The sequence below is a fragment of the Dicentrarchus labrax genome, unplaced genomic scaffold (genome assembly GCF_905237075.1).
Source record: "Dicentrarchus labrax unplaced genomic scaffold, dlabrax2021, whole genome shotgun sequence".
NCBI lineage: Eukaryota > Metazoa > Chordata > Actinopteri > Moronidae > Dicentrarchus > Dicentrarchus labrax.
The window spans coordinates 20,293,763-20,310,263 of NW_026136711.1; the positions used below are offsets into that span (position 1 = coordinate 20,293,763).

Sequence of the window (16,501 nt, forward strand, 5' to 3'; positions counted from 1 at the left end):
CCCAAAATCACCAGGAGCGAGGCTCGGGCGCGTCCACGTTCACGGATCGAGGACGCAGCAGCTAAAGCTAAACGGACATCAGGCTACCAGGCCCAGATTATTCACGGAGTCCACCGTCGTTCATTTTGTTCAGGCGGAGCTCCGACGACCGGCGGGGATTAGAAACGTGGAGATCATATATGTGTGTGAAGGGGGAAAGATTAGCGCAAGATGGTTCGGGAAACCAGACACCTCTGGGTGGGAAATTTACCCGAACATGTCCGAGAGGAGAAAATCGTGGAGCATTTTAAACGGTAGGTTACGCAAGAGGGACCCTCGGCTGGCGGAGCAGCGCGCGCTAGGCGCAGTAACGTTAGCTGGTCGCGCTCGGTAGCCTGCGACTGATGCTAATGCGGCTAACGTTAGCATTTTACAAGTTTTACAAGTCCGTGGCTTTCATGTGTGCTGCGTGTGTTATATTGCAGCACAGCGATGTTTGTTGAAGCGAAATGTCGGGATAGCAACCACTCACGTGTAAATGTTTACGGTTTAAAATATTTTGCTAACTTTTGCTGATGCCAGGAGGCAGGGAGCTAGGTCTGCTAGCCACCGAGCTAACTACCACCCAACCAACCATTTTGTGGGAAGTCAAGACGTTTTCATAATCAGTACAAGCCTAAAGGCAGCTAACGCTAGCTGGGCAGCAGGTCAAATAACATTAGAAGACTTGTGTTATTGTAGCCACCGGAGACTTCTGACACATATTGTTATTTATCTGGTCAACAGTGAGCGACGGTATTAAAATATTGAAATGTAGAGAAGCCGAAATGTGCGGCCGATCAGTGACTGATACTCAAATGTTAGCAAGTTTTTGAGCTGCTTGACGTCGGTAACTGCAGCCACCGCTATAACTTACTTAAACTCGGCGGAGATACTCGGTTTGGCTTTCTAATGTGGCCACGTTACATGTAAACTGCAAACCAGGTTTTGCTCCCGGTAGTAATCAAGACAGCTAACATCTTAAAACTTGTACGCTTTTCCCGTGTTATGTCTCTGTTGTTTGCTACGTGAGTTAAGGCCACTCGAGTATCTCATCAACACAACAAACAGCCTCAGTTAATGGGAGCTGCTGCGGTACCGTGGTGACAGCTGTGTGTTTCTTTTTGGTTGTTAAACACCGACATTTGTTATGTGTTAGGTCCCACAGTGTTGTTTGAATAACATTAGGAATTTGAAGTTGTCTAGAAACCTCAAAACACTTCCAACAATATTTGTTAAAAACCAAGTGTAATCATGTTTGCAGACGCTGTTTAAGACACTTCTTTACGTTTAGTTTATTTCTGTATGGTGGCTTAAAAGGACACATTTGTGGAAACTTGCTATGGTTCATAATTGAAAGCAAATAATTTCTGTCTGATTATAGTGTCTCTTCTGTTCTTTATTTACCTGGCTCTGGCACACAGAGAGACAGCTGCACTTGACCTATTCTTAGCTGGTGTATATGTAATTTCCTCTTTGTTTTCATTGTAATTTCCCCTCAGGTATGGCCGTGTGGAAAGTGTTAAAGTTCTTCGAAAGCGAGGGTCAGAGGGTGGTGTTGCAGCCTTTGTGGATTTTGTGGATATCAAAAGTGCGCAGAAGGCTCACAATGCTGTCAACAAGATGGGAGACAGGGACCTTCGAACTGACTACAATGAACCCGGGTCAGTGCCTAGTGCTGTTCGGGGCCTTGAAGACGGCTCCCCCTCGAGCAGTCGAGACGTTACAGGATTCTCTAGGGGAACAGTTGGTCCAGTGTTTGGTCCATCTGTGTCCCTTCACACCAGAGAGGGACGTTATGAACGGAGAATAGATGGGTAAGTGGACACGGCCTCCCCTTAAAATCCAGGGGAATCTAGGTATTGGATAGGTGTAAAACCTAAACACATAGTGGGGTTACTCGTGAGGGATATGTGCCTCAAGGGGGTTACACAAAGGTAATTAGGGATCGTTCCACTTTTCATCATAACTGACTCGCTTTTCGCACGGGATCTAAGTAATTAAAGTACACATTATCATTTGGTAAGGTATCTATAATTCAAGGTTTGACATCTGGTTTGGATATTACATCTGTGAGGAATATCCTGGTGAGTTTTGGATTTATTACATTTTGTGGGAAACTACCTGGGGGAGCTTTTGGATATTTTAAAAACATTTTCCGCCTAAATATGGGATCTAACCGTGATTTTTAGTTGGAATCGCTTGAAACTGGAAGTAAAGTCCTACTATCAAGGAAGTAAGTCCCTATTATGAAGGATGTACTTTTGAAAAATCTATTCAGGCAACACATCACTTCAAGGATTTCCCATCTCGGGTTGTCAATTGCTTTTTCCTCTTGGCAACAGCTGATGGTTGGACTACTTTTACCATTTTTTGCACCTGTGGATACGTCCTGTTCTGGATTAAAGTTTTGAACAAGCGGATGGAAGAACTTGTTAACGTTACACAAGAAAGACCAATGTAGTGCATATGTCCTAGGCTATCTCAGTCATTTTAGGAGATTAACCATATATGTATACACTAAACACGCTTTGTCCCAAATATGGAAGCTATTCCAAGAAGACTTTGCAAGAACACTGAGGATCCAACCAACCCACCACCAATGTTTGTGGAGCTTTTCTTGTTTTGGATTGATGGCCAAGAAGACACATGAAGACCGCATAGTTGGGATGTACCCTCCAGGATTTATGCAATACCGGTTCCCCGTGTTGGATGTACTGATGTGGACCCTAGTATGGATAGGTGTAGCTGCCATTCATTTGGATTACTCGAGTGTGGATGTAGCTGCGTGAGGTCTCAGTGAGGAGAAGAAGTATGTTACAGAGAGCTGAAGACAACCTTTATCAAAGTAACTTGAAATGTTGCTACAAAAAGATGAAGCCTTCCAGTACGAGCGCCTCAGAAGATCCATGGATTGTGGAATTATGTCGTGCCTACGAACCCATGAGGATTTAATGTGCTGTGATCATAGTGTCTGCAAGTCTACAAGCTTGTTTGATGTTAAACTACTTGATATTCACCAGTGGAATACATTTTTTACTTAGTTTTTTTACTTATGTAAAGTCTAACTTTTGGAACCTACTACTTCCTCATACGACAAGACAAGACTGATCCAGCTGGATGTATTTTCCATTCGGGCACCAACTAACTTGTATAGTCAACCTGGAATGCGCTGAAATACCCTGAAGTTCATCATCTTTTTTTTAAAATCCATATTTATTTATTAAGGTCTTATGTTCCTATAGTTTTTTTTAAACCCATGTCCTGAAATCCATAAAGAGGTCCATTTCTGTGATTGTTTTTTTTTTTCCCTTTTTCCATCCAGTGAAGAGAAATAAGTAGCCTAACTGTGGATTATACATCAACAATCTACTGGCCTGGTGCTCCACAGTATTTGAAGATAACGTGCAGTGCGATTCAAGAGAACCGTTTTTGCCTAATTAGATCAATTGATTTTTCCCCTTGGTTTTTCATTCGGGCTCTCACATTCTGACCACCTAGATTTTATTTGGATTAGTTTCGGTAACTTCTTTTCCAAAAGGTTGGTATTGCTCTGCCCTCTGCATATTTTCTTTCTCTAACCTTCCTTAGTGCTTTGTCTAATATTAGGTTTTGCACTGCTTTTAAGGAAAAGATAAATTTGATGAGAGGAAAAATGTATATTTTATGAAATGCATATATAAATTATATATGTATTGTCATTTCTTTATGTAAGAGCCTCTTTTTTCAGCATCACATAAGTACTAGAAAGTATTGTTTCACATTAAATACATTGATCTGAAGTCTGCATGGCATTTTAAATTTCTGTACCAAGGAGCTCCTCGATAGGAGACTTGTCCTCTTGAATATTTAAGAGAAATATTTTATTTTAATATTTTCTTTTTCTGGCCAGCAATAGTTCATGAACAGTCAGCCTCTGAAATCAGCTCCCCTGGACACCCAGAGCAGCCAAAAGTGCTCAGTGCTTTTGCAAATGAAAGTTATTGAAAGACACTCAAGAACAACATTTAAACGTTGCTGAATTATGTGTTTGTATGACTAGATCTACAAAATTAAACGAAGAAGGTTGTAGCGACTATCAGAGTCTGGGGCGGCTTTGTTTCATGTGACTGTTTATGAATTTACAGTATAGAAAATTGTGCTTGTTAGTAGTTTTGTTGCTCTCAGAAAATGAAATGTAATTTTAGGCCACTGACAGTTTAGAGTTTGGAGCAGCGCCACAAAAGTCGTCCATATTAGTATTTAAAGACAGTGCCAGCATTTGACCCTATTATGTGTTGAAGAGTCAAATTATTTGGCTTTTTTGCATGGGTGTACTTTTTTTGCACATAGCACTGGTGCTACTGAGGTTGAGTTTTTTTTTTTTTATTTATTTATTTTTTTTTAACCACAGGCAAGAAAATGTCTGTTACATTGCTAAAAGTAACCACAAATAGTGCAGTTTATCACTCAAATAGGCAGCATTCCAAAAAATGTTTTCAAACATTTTCCTTATCTGTCCATAATGGTAAGTTGCAGGGACAATTACATTTTATTAAAGTTATATATCAGTAAGATGCTGAGAATATTTACAAATCAATCTTTTTATACATTTATATGGGAGTCGAACAAAATTTGTATTGTTCATCTCTCTTGAATAAATCTTAAGTTATACTAAACCGTAAGAGTGGTTTATCAGACTGATACGCTGAAACTCTGCATAGCCCTGCTGATATACAGGATATATATATATATTCTACATAATGTATGAGTTAAAATGTAAATTAGCTAAATGTTAATATTTCACTGTAAATGTAATTTAAAAATGCAATTGTGAAGCCTTCCAGAAATTTACCTAATCTTTTAAGTTTAGTGTTCGTTGTAACTTGTAGTCATTTATCTTCAAAATTATACACAGTTATATCATGGCAGCAAGTTTACCACCAGCAAGAGAAAATAATATACATAGAAACTAATTACCTAGAGCAAGTTAACGTTGATTTGAATTGTGGATAGACCTCCTGTCTTGATAGTCTTACATGCATTAGGAGGCTTCCCTGTACCAATATGATGGCCGTTTCCTAGCAATTGTGGGAATTGGTGTTGAATGTATGGATTCTATGCAGCTGGGGACATGATTTTTACAATGGTGATGCGTGACCAATTCACTTCACACACAAACAAGCACAACACCACTCCCCTCACACAAACAAACAGGTTTCTCACACACACACACACACCACAGCGTTAGCACAGGTGCTAATGGAGTAATTTCATTGTTCTCAGAACTGTTTTTCTATGTAGCACTTCTCAAGTCCTTATTTTTTCTAAGAATTTGTGAGTTAGTTTTCCTAAGCATTGTTAACATGCTTCTCTTGTGCTTAAAACCTTTCAAACTCCCAAATAGCACGTTAGAATGAAAATATAATGTTGGGAAACTTGTTGCTGAAAAGTTAAAAATCAGTTCTTTAACATATGTTGGAGTCAGCACTTCTTAATTGACCAACTGGAACCTCAAAGAAGAGACCAGTGTTTTTTTGGTGGATCGCTACATTAAAAATACTGGCACTGCTCTTTATACCACTATTAAGCTACTGAAATTTACCCCACATCTTATCTGGCCTGCTCTCAGCTGTGTCTTTGCTGTACGGGCCATTTGGATTTTCACTATTTTGAATTTAGATGCCAAAATAGATATAACAGTAAAGTGTTTTTGCCCTTTTGGTTTAGAATCATAGTAACTGTTTCTCCCTCTCTACCCTGTTCTTATTTCACAGTAGCTCAGAAAGCCGTGAACGTGCATATGATCACAGCCCATATGGACACCATGACCGCAGTGGCACTTTTGACAGACAGCGTCACTACAACGCAGATTATTACAGAGATCGTTCTATGTTTGCTGCTGCTGGCCCAGGGAGCAGCGCTATTGGGGGAAGCTTTGAGGCATCTGACCCACATTTTGACTCTAGAATTCGAGACCCTTTCACTCTTACTAATTCTACACGACGTGACCTATACAGAGATGACAGAGGACGGCGTGTTGATAGAACCTACCATCACCGTCGGAGCCGATCATCTCATTCCTCACAGTCAAGGCACCCTTCCCCACAACGGACCACAGGACAAACCCCCAAAACTCCTCATTCCCCAAAAAGAGCTCCTTTGTCCCCTGGGAGAGGCCCACGATCTCGATCCCGCAGCAGATCTTCAAGCTCTGATTCTGTCAGCAGCACCAGCAGCACGGGCAGCGGCAGGTGTGACATTTGTTTTGTTATAATATTAACGCTTCATTCATGGGTTTGCTGACTGGATGGATACATTTTGTCAGTGCACAGTCAGTTAGTAAGTGCTATTAGCAAATACTTTGACTCAGCTGACAAATGTCTAATCATATTTTTATTTTTTATTTTTTTTGTGTGTGAGAACAGCGACTCAAACAGCAGCTCAAGTGATGGGTCTCGGGCACGCTCTGTTCAGTCGTCAGCTACACACGCACCTACTCAGTCTTCTATGGTGCTTGACTCAGAGGAGCCACGCCGAAGCTTTGGAATTAAAGTGCAAAACTTACCAGTGCGCTCAACAGGTGAGTTTCTACATGGCTTACAAGTTTTAAGTCAGCCTCTTAAAGATGGTCTTAATAGTTGCCAGAGGGCATTGTCTAAAATTAGAGATGGATTCATCGCCTGGACTACAGTTGTCATTTCTAATGCAGATTATTCACAGTAATAGTGTTCATATAAAGTGATAGCTGTGTATACAGTTTAACATTGTCCCGAGTTGTCTTTTTGACTTTTATTTACATACCAAGAATTGGTGAATTGTACCTGCCAAGAATAATTAGTATATACACTATTAGAAGTGTATTTCCTCACTCTTTTTCAACCTTTTCAATCTTATTTCATGTTTGGTATTGGTTTTAAAAGTATGCAATAAAGGTGCAAAATGTGAGATAACATTTTTATAATTCTTTTTATAATGTTTTTTTTTTTCTGTCTTCAACTTAATTTTGTCTTCTTGGTGGCTTCATTATATTCACTCAAGTTTTACTGTTACTTGGTTGTTGGTAACCATTAATTTGGATGTGAGACCACTGGTATACAGGTCACTTTGAAAATCAGTTGTGTTCAGTACTCTTTTTGAAGGTGGACATGTTTTGTTTATTCTCTCCACAGACACAAGTTTAAAAGATGGACTTTTCCATGAATTCAAGAAACATGGCAAAGTGACCTCAGTGCAGATCCATGGAGCATCAGAAGACCGCTATGGGTTGGTGTTCTTTAGACAGCAAGAGGATCAAGAGAAAGCCCTCACTGTGTCCAAAGGAAAGCTGTTCTTTGGCATGCTTATTGAAGTCACTGCCTGGAATGGTCCTGGTAAGTGAAGACAAATCTACAACATCAATATTGTGAATTGAAAATTTTTTTTTTTGCTTATTTCTATGTTTTTGTGTTGGTGGAAAAAATGTATATTAATGATAAACCTCTCCTTTTCCTCAGAAACAGAGAGTGAAAATGAGTTCCGGCCATTGGATGGGCGAATAGATGAGTTTCACCCAAAGGCCACACGGACACTGTTTATAGGCAATCTTGAGAAGACCACCAGTTACCAACAACTTCTTGACATTTTTCAGCGCTTTGGAGAAATTGTGGTATGCTAATATTTGACTGTACTGTAAATTGGTACATTTTACATTTGATAATGGTCCCTAATTGTACTGTCTTTTCTCCTCAAGGACATTGACATCAAGAAAGTAAATGGAGTTCCCCAGTATGCCTTTGTGCAGTACTCTGATATTGCCAGTGTCTGCAAGGCCATTAAGAAGATGGATGGAGAGTATCTGGGGAGCAACAGACTAAAAGTAGGGGTTTTACTGTAAACAATAGTAACATTCTGCTCTGTTTTCTAGTGTATTCTGTGTTTATAATATGCATGTCGTATTTCTCCTTGAAGCTTGGGTTTGGGAAAAGTATGCCCACAACGTGTGTGTGGCTAGATGGATTGGCAACCAGTATTACAGAACAATACCTCACACGGCATTTCTGCCGCTATGGCCATGTAGTTAAGGTAAGGTGTTATATTTTATCTCAGTGAAGTATTGCAGATTTCATTTTAATGCTTTGTAGTTGTAGTAAATATATCCCTTGGTCCCTTTTTTTTAGGTTGTGTTTGATAGATTGAAGGGCATGGCCCTCGTCTTGTACAACAACACAGATTTTGCTCAGGCTGCTGTAAGGGAGACCAAAGGTTGGAAGATTGGTGGCAATAAAATAAAGGTAAACAAGTTGTTATTGGGTTGATTAGTGAAAAGCATTTTTCATGTGTGTATGTAATATGTATACTTTTGTGTTTTAACAATATATTTATTTATTCATGAAAGGTGGATTTTGCAAGTCAAGAGAGTCAGATGGCATTCTACCGATCAATGCAGGCATCTGGTCAAGAAAGAGACTTCTATGAAATCCCCCCTGAACGACGGTAAATATCCCATATCCTAATTGCATACATTTGATAATGTCCACAACCATATATATTTATTAAAGTGTCACAGATTTGTCAATTAATTGAATATTGAATTTAGAAGATTCCTATGTTGAGCAATTCTTTCAAATGAAGTTAACCCTGATAAAATCCGTCTGTTGTAAGGTGATAACCATCACAGTTCCCCTGCAAATTATGTGAGCACTAATGTGAAAGTAACACTGCAAGGATTTTTGTGGATTAACAAAATTTGTTAATTTTCTCTTCCTATTCTCTCCATTCACTCCACAGAGAGGAGCGCAGACCTCCATACCATGAATTTACAGCAGAAAGGGCTTACTATGAGAATATACGAACCCCTGGTCTCTATCCAGAGGATGCTCGAAGAGACTATGCTGCTCGCAGCAGAGAACGTTTTCCTGAACTGGAACACTATCAGGGGGATCACTTTGACCCACGTTATCATGAAGACCCAAGAGAGTACAGGGACTACAGAGACCCCTTTGAGCAAGACATCCGAAAATACACATATATTCAAAGGGAGCGAGAAAGAGAGCGAGAACGTTTTGAGGCTGACCGCAGCAGATGGAGCCCTTCCCATCCAAGGCGACCTGTTACTCCTACAGTATCACCTTCACCATCTGAGCGTGCTCCCAGAGACTCAGAACGACGGGTTTACAGCCAGTCCTCTGAGCGAAGTGGTAGTGTGAGCTCAATGTCACCACCACACTTTGACAAATCTGAGAAGACCCTGCCGGAACATGCTTCAAAGAGTGACAAGAGTGAGAAGAGCAGTCAACCAGATCGTGTGGCAGGTGCTGAGAAAACCAAACGTGCAAAACGAAAAGAGAAAGGTGACAAAGACAAAGCTGATAAGATTAAATCTAGGAAAGCAAAGGGACAATCCCCATCCAACCCACTACCTGAAGCAGAGCTTGAGACAGGTTTTGATGGAGGGTCTGGAAGAGGACGGGGATCAGACCAAGATGCTCATGAGAGGCAGAAATGTAAGGTAGATGGTGACTCTCTTGCAGGAAACCAGTTGTCAACCGCTCATCATGACCCTGTAAAAAGTGAAAGATCTGAAATGAGTAAAGGTGAGAATTCAGACATGGAAGGAAAAAGTCGACCGAAGAAACATCTGAAGTCTGACATTGGAAATGACGGGAAAGATTCATCAGTGGATTCAGATCGCCTTGCTGCAAGAAAAAGGCGTTTTGCTGATTCCAGTGGAAGGACTATTCGTCAAAAAAGAAGCAGGCATGAGGGGGAGGATGGTATTCCAACCTCTGACTTAAGTGCTAGTGCCACATATTTGAAAGAGTCAGACACTGACAAACAAAAAGATTCACAACGGAGAGATTCAAGACTCAAAACTGATAAGAGCGGCGCTCAGAAGGATGGTCAAGAGGACCTTAGAGGACAAAGAGAGAAATCAGAGGGATCTTTGGACCCACTGGAGTCAAAACGACATCCAGGGCATGCTTCATCCAGAAGGTTTTCACATGAGGGGCCTACAGAACAAAGCAGTATAAGAGAACATGAACACCTTCCTGCTTTCAAATTTGGTACTCAGAGTGCGGACACTGACAAAAGTGCTAAGACCAAGGAAGACCATGTTGACATTGACCTCTCTCAGAGTTACCGCAAGCAAATGGAGCAAAATAGACGGCTTCACCAGCAGCAACAGCAGCGCGAGTCTGACAAACCTGACAAACCAGGAAGTCCCCAAGGAAGTGAAACAGAGGACTTGGAACATCGCAGTCTTGTGCATGAGGTTGGCAAACCACCAGAGGATGTCACAGATAATTTCCCATCTCACAAACTAAAGAAACTAGACCAGTTTGACACTGACTCTGTGATTAAAAGGGAGCGTGTTTACCGGAGCTTCAGGCAAAAAAGTGAAGAGCCTGACTGGAACAACACTTCCTCTCCAGGACATCAGCACTTCTCTCACCTTGCAGATGCAGACTTTGTGGATCATTCCCAGAAAGAGTTAAGCAGAAATGAGGAGAAAATTCACCCAGATCTGGAGCTATTAGTCAAAAGGACGCATAACACACAGGTAAACAAGCCAAACACTCCTATACTTAGTGTGGAAGAAGAGCAACAAAAGAGATGGGAGAGCAGAGTTAAACAAGACTTGTTGCCTGACCTGAACTTTTCTAGAAGTCTTAGTAAGAACATTCACAAGCGTTTGGAATATGGTATTTGGCATGACTTGGAGCCTGGGGAAGTACGATCTGACCCTGAGGAGGACAGAGAGACCAAACCCCACTCTCCTGTTCCTTCAACATCTATGCCTTTTCCCGAGAGGCCAAGGGTTGACAGGTTTTCAGACCCCAAATTAGCACATCTTGAAAGGAACAAATTCTACTCCTTTGCACTTGACCAGACCATCACACCTGATACAAAGGCTCTGCTCGAACGTGCAAAATCTCTCTCATCTTCCAGAGAAGATAATTGGTCGTTTTTAGATTATGATTCGCATTTTGCAAGTTTTCGCAACAGAAAGGATACTGAGAAGGTAGAATCAGCACCACGACCTACACCCTCCTGGTACATGAAAAAGAAAAAGATACGAAGTGGATCTGAAGATAAACTTGATGACAGGAAGGAGGAGCCTAAGCCAGAGGAACATGAACGCAGGGAACTATTTGCCTCCCGCTTCCTTCACAGCCCTGTCTTTGAGCTGGACTCTAAACGACTTCAACACTTGGAACGCAAACATGAAGAACCTGAGCACACACAAAACCAACTACCTGGTCAGCAGGGGACAGTAGAAGGTGAACTTGACTCAGGGCCAGTTGTCCTTTTTCATAGTCGTTTTTTGGAACTCAGGCGACTAGAACAACAGAAAAATAAAACCCAACAGCTGGAAGAGGTAAAAGGAGACACACTGCTCACGGATGAGAATAAAGTGGAAAAAGCACCTGATCAAGAGAAACCAGCTTTGCAGTCACCTGAAACAACGGACTCCATCATGGAACCAGAAATTAAACCCGTCAGTCCTGCTGAAGAGTTGATTTCTGAACCCCGACTCACACCTACTTCTGTTACCCAATCTGTGGTCAAGGACTTTCCTTCATTAGAAGAGAAATGTATTGCATTAAATCCAGCCCCTGACCCTCCTCCCCCTGGGTCTTTCATAAAGGAAGTGGTTAAGGAACAGGTGAAAGAAAATGAACCTGTTGAACCTGTGCACCACCCACCAACTGAGACGTTGTCTGATCCTGAAACTGCACCAATAGCAGCACCCGAACCCAGTTACTCAGTGGATAGATGTAAACTTTCTCCATCTGAAGGGAAATTGGATGTTGTTACTGAGGATGTAAAACCTCTCTCTACAGAAAAACCATGCCGTCGCGATTCTCAGGATGAGTTTGTTAGCATTTCAGAAGCAGAGCTGGATCCTGAGACAACACAACCTGAAGTGCCTGAAGCCACTAGTCCCATAGTACCTAGTCTTGAAGAGGAAGTGGATATAGACAAGAAAGAGACCCATTTCACTTGTCAAGCAGTAGCAGAACCTGAGGGAGAGAAGAAACTCCAAGTTAGTAAAGTGCAACTGCCTATTGATGATGACACAAATGACGAACCAGTTTCGCCACAGAAGGAGCATAAAACAAAAGAAATGAAAAATAAAAAGTTCAAACAATCCCCTGCTCAAGTTAGCCCGGTTCCTGTAATGTCGACTCCTGGATCTGAGAAACAAGCAATACGCAAGAGTGAGCGCATTGACAAAGAGAAGCTGAAACGTGGATCATCCCCAAGAGCTGAATCCAAGTCCACAAGCAAATCTCCTAGTCATGGATCAGATCCTGATATGTTCGAGCAGAGCATATCAATAGGCAGAGCAAGACGAAGAAATGTTAAATCTGTGTATGCCACCCCAGTAGAAGATGATGCACCAGTTCGTTCTGCAAAGGAAATGTCACCACGTTCTGCACGAAAGCGAGGTACAGACAAAGATGCAACACAACAACTAAATATTGAACAGGACCCACCTGCTCCAACCCCTGTAATAATAAATAAAAGGGGCCGCCCTCCCAAGAATCGTAGACAAGGTGACGAGAGTTCAACAGTTAAAGTAGAAAAATCAAAAATGGATAATAAAGATACAGATTCAAATGAATCAGAAAGTGGTGAACGACTTCCAAGATTGTCAAAAGGGAAAACATCCCCCCATGGTACAAAGAGTTCATCAAATCAGATGTCCACAGTATTAGGACATGGATCATCAAGGAAGGGAGAAAAGGCGGAGCTGGCTGAGGATGATGATCAGGAAATGGACTTCACAGATGAAGATTCCTTGGCTTTGCAAGACTCATCAAGTTCATGTAAAGAAGATCCATCAATAAAAGCTGACCAAAAGAAAGAGGAGAAAGACAAACAAGGAAGAGAATTGGGCAGAGATAAAGATGTTGTCCTTGAAAAGGCTTGTGAGGGTAAATCAAATGGGAAAGACGCAGATTCCCCAGTCTTAGAAGAGAAATCAACCTTGGAAAAAGACAGGACTGTTAGAGGAAAAGCCAAGTTCCCAAGGACCCCTAAGTCTCCTGTCCTCAAGAACCTAAAAATCAGACTAAATGTCACAGAGGTGAAAGATCTTCTTCAGTTAGGAGATGATGAGCTTGGGAATCAAGATGATCTTTCAAAAAAGTTAAGACCCGGTGAGCACAGTGATCATGTTTCGAAATGCACTAATGCAAACAGAGGAGGCTCCATCAGTGAAGAAACAGAAAATTCCACTCTGGAAAAAAAGGACCTCCTGGAGGCACCCAAAAGCTTAATTTCACAGGAGCTTGAATTGGAGCAGGCTGTGGAGAACATTGCTAAACTTACAGATCCAGCTTTTCCAGCAGAACCAACGACGCCACCTGTCCCACCGGCAGAAGTAAAAAGTGACCTAGAGGAAGAAAAACCTTCTAATCCTGCTAGCGAGACAGAACTCATAGCTGCTATTGACTCGATAACTGCTGAGGAAGCAACTGCATCCTTAACCCAACCTCCTCCACCAAGTGTAGAAGCAGGTTCAGAATCAGAGGCGCAAGACTTCATTCAGCCTCCCAAAGAGGGTGAACCTGAAACCACTGCACCTGCGATACAGGAGGAGGCTGTCTTTCCAACCACACCAAAAAAAGGTACCAAGGGAAAACCTAAAACACCTAAACGTTCTAAAGGCCAAAAGCAAGTAAGAAAAGATTTAAAGGAAGGACATTCAGTAAGTGAGGAATTGACATCTTCTTCAGCAGATGGCACAGCTTCCAGTGTAAAGATTATTCCTGAAACAACTCCATCAGCAGCAACTGCTGCGGTCATTACTCCTACTTCTAATACTTGGAAGCCAGAATCTGAGCCTTCAGCTGTCATAGCTACAGACATAATCGCTGAGTCAGAGTCATCTTCTGAAGAACACATTCAACATCTTAAATCTATTAACCCCCAGTCTAAGAGTCCAATATGCCTGAAGCCTCAACAGGTGCCACCTGAGTGCATTTCCCCTTCCCAGTCTCCACTAGCTAACAGGCCAAATATGAGACCCATTCAACCAACCCATCAAACAGTTAGAATTCCTGTTTCTCCACCAGATTGGCGCCACCAGTCTAAAGATACAGGAGTCTCCTCTTCACCTGTCATGCCGTTGGCATCCAAGGAAAACCAGCCTTTACCCTCGGAGTCTGAAAACATGGATATTGATCATGGCACAAGTGACTTAAGACAGATTCTTATGAAACACAAAAATATGTCACTGCCAGGAAGTAGTTCTATTCCTAGTAATCTGCTCACCTTGCGAGATCAGAACCCATCTGAAAGTAATACTCCATCAGCTGTTGTGCCAAACAAGTCCCCACTGCCTGATAGTAGAATGCCAGCTCATCCAGTGCCATCTGTTGTTCGACCTCCAACCTCACTACCATCTCCTGAGACAAAGTCTGTGATCTCTGTTATTGCGTCCACTGGAACCTCTGTCATCAGTCGTGTTTGCAACCCTCCTGATTCTGAACTAAACATGAACATTGTAAATCCCTGTGTGGACATGGCTCTACCCAAACCGACCTATAGGCCCAGCAAAGACGATACTGGATCATACCATGGGCAGTCTGTTGGTGATGAGGGGGGCAGCGCTGCCCGCTTCATTGTTGAGAGCCCCACTCTTGGTACAGGAGCTTGTCCAGGTCTCAGAGTAAATACATCTGAAGGAGTGGTAGTATTGAGCCACTCAGGCCAGAAAACAGAGGGACCACAGAGGATCAGTGCAAAAATAAGTCAGATCCCACAAGCAACTGCAGGTGACATGGAATCTCAGCAATTGGTATCCATGCCCCAGATAAAACCGGATATGTATGGTCATTCTCATTCAGGACTTCAAAAGGGGCCTTCATCGCAGACAGATCATGGGCATCCTGGTAAGATGCAGTCGACTTTGTCTTCCATTAAACAGGAAAGCACTGTTTTGGAAAAGATGGAATCTGCCTACCAATCTGGACCTCAAGGAGTAGTGAAGCGTCTCACACAGGGTAACCAGCAGGTAATGAGTTACCATCAAGAGTACATGCCAATAAAACATCAAAAGAAAATTGACAGTGCTGATCCTCACAGTACAGATGGCACTAAACCACCTTGGACCTCTGCTATAAGTCCTGCAATAAGCCCCCATTTGCCCTCCCCACCTGGCAACCATGTAGGTTTTGTAACAGCAGCTGGTGACCGAGCTCCCTCACATATCAGTGTGAAACAGGAACCACGTTCCCCTCGCAAGTCAGGTCACCCACATTCTCCGTTTACTAAAGTTTCCTCACCCATAGGCTCCTCATCACCCAAAGGCATACCTGTGATGTTACCCACTGGCCTTCCTGCCATGCAACAGTTTATTACTGGTGTTCATCACCCAGAACAGTCGGTTATTATGCCACCTCATAGTGTGCCTGGAGGCTTGGGACGGATGTCGCCTCACCGTGTTACCCAATCAATTCCAGTGGGGCATCTTGTCCAAGGAGATGTACGAGTCAATACTCCACCTCAGTCTGTGATGAGCTATGGGATGCATAGTGAGCCTCTGGCCTCTCCCTGGTCTGGTCCCATGCAGCCACGACCCACCTCACCCCAGGCTGTTGGTCGGGAGAAGGTTCTCAAGGTAAACCCTGGTTCTTTGAGGTGTCATGAAGGGGAGCAAGAAGAAACCAGACGCTTCCACCAGGCGCCAGGACGACAGTCTGCCGCACCTTTAAAACCAGAGTCTATGCAGTCAGATCCTCGCGGGCCTCTGGGGAGTAACGTCCAGTTACAAACATACATGACACAAAGAGATATGCGTGTGCTCTTGCAGCAACAGGGAGAGCGTTTGGCCACAGATCCTCATTCTGGACACATTCAAGAGACTCTTCCCACCTCTTCAGCGCCTTCCAACCTACCCCTATCCTTGTCTCCAAGAGCACATGTTTTGCCTAAAGGTGTGTCTGAGAAAGATATAACGAAGCCATTGGAGGCAAAGAGGCCACACTCTCCTCTTTCTAAAGATGGAATGATGGGGATCCGACAATCTGGGCAAGCAATGGCCTCTCCCCAGAGAGTTCAGCTAATAACACCAGGACCTAGTGGCTCATTCCCAGAGTACTCAGGGATGTACTCAAACCCAAGGGGCGTCCATTCTCAAATACCAGAGATGTCTACTGTTGGACTTAACCAGCCACCACTGAGCGCAACACCAACCATGGTGAGTTCACTGCACTTAACACTCCAGTTTATTAGGTACACCTAGCTAACAATAATGTAGTCTAACAGTCCTGCAATAAATCCTACATTCATGAAAGTCATAATGGTGTTTTTGTTAAACTAAGAGGTGTTTATTGTTCGTGGTGCTCTTTAATTGTTTGGCATTATACTGAGAGGTATTTCTAATGTTTAGTCAAATCCTAACCTTCCTTTAATATAAATGGGGGACAATAATAAGCTGGCCAACTGAGTGTATATACAAATGCGGCTCAATAGGTTCATATTACAGAAGCTGTTCATGAAACATCTT

The 16,501-nt window shown here is 42.5% G+C and overlaps 1 protein-coding gene across 4 annotated transcripts in view; it reads left to right on the forward strand.

Moving 5' to 3' along the window:
* The window catches only part of si:ch1073-335m2.2 (msx2-interacting protein), a 19,090-nt gene continuing 2,589 nt past the window's right edge, over positions 1 to 16,501 (forward strand). Inside the window, exons 1-11 of one of the 4 annotated variants that reach the window (XM_051416347.1) lie at positions 1 to 293; positions 1,521 to 1,835; positions 5,775 to 6,251; positions 6,426 to 6,580; positions 7,170 to 7,370; positions 7,494 to 7,645; positions 7,730 to 7,855; positions 7,948 to 8,061; positions 8,157 to 8,270; positions 8,375 to 8,472; positions 8,767 to 16,192. In XM_051416347.1, the coding sequence (XP_051272307.1) occupies positions 211 to 293; positions 1,521 to 1,835; positions 5,775 to 6,251; positions 6,426 to 6,580; positions 7,170 to 7,370; positions 7,494 to 7,645; positions 7,730 to 7,855; positions 7,948 to 8,061; positions 8,157 to 8,270; positions 8,375 to 8,472; positions 8,767 to 16,192 (9,261 nt within the window). In that variant the 5' untranslated portion in view covers positions 1 to 210. The other 3 variants (XM_051416348.1, XM_051416349.1, XM_051416350.1) reach the window with 3 other exon arrangements.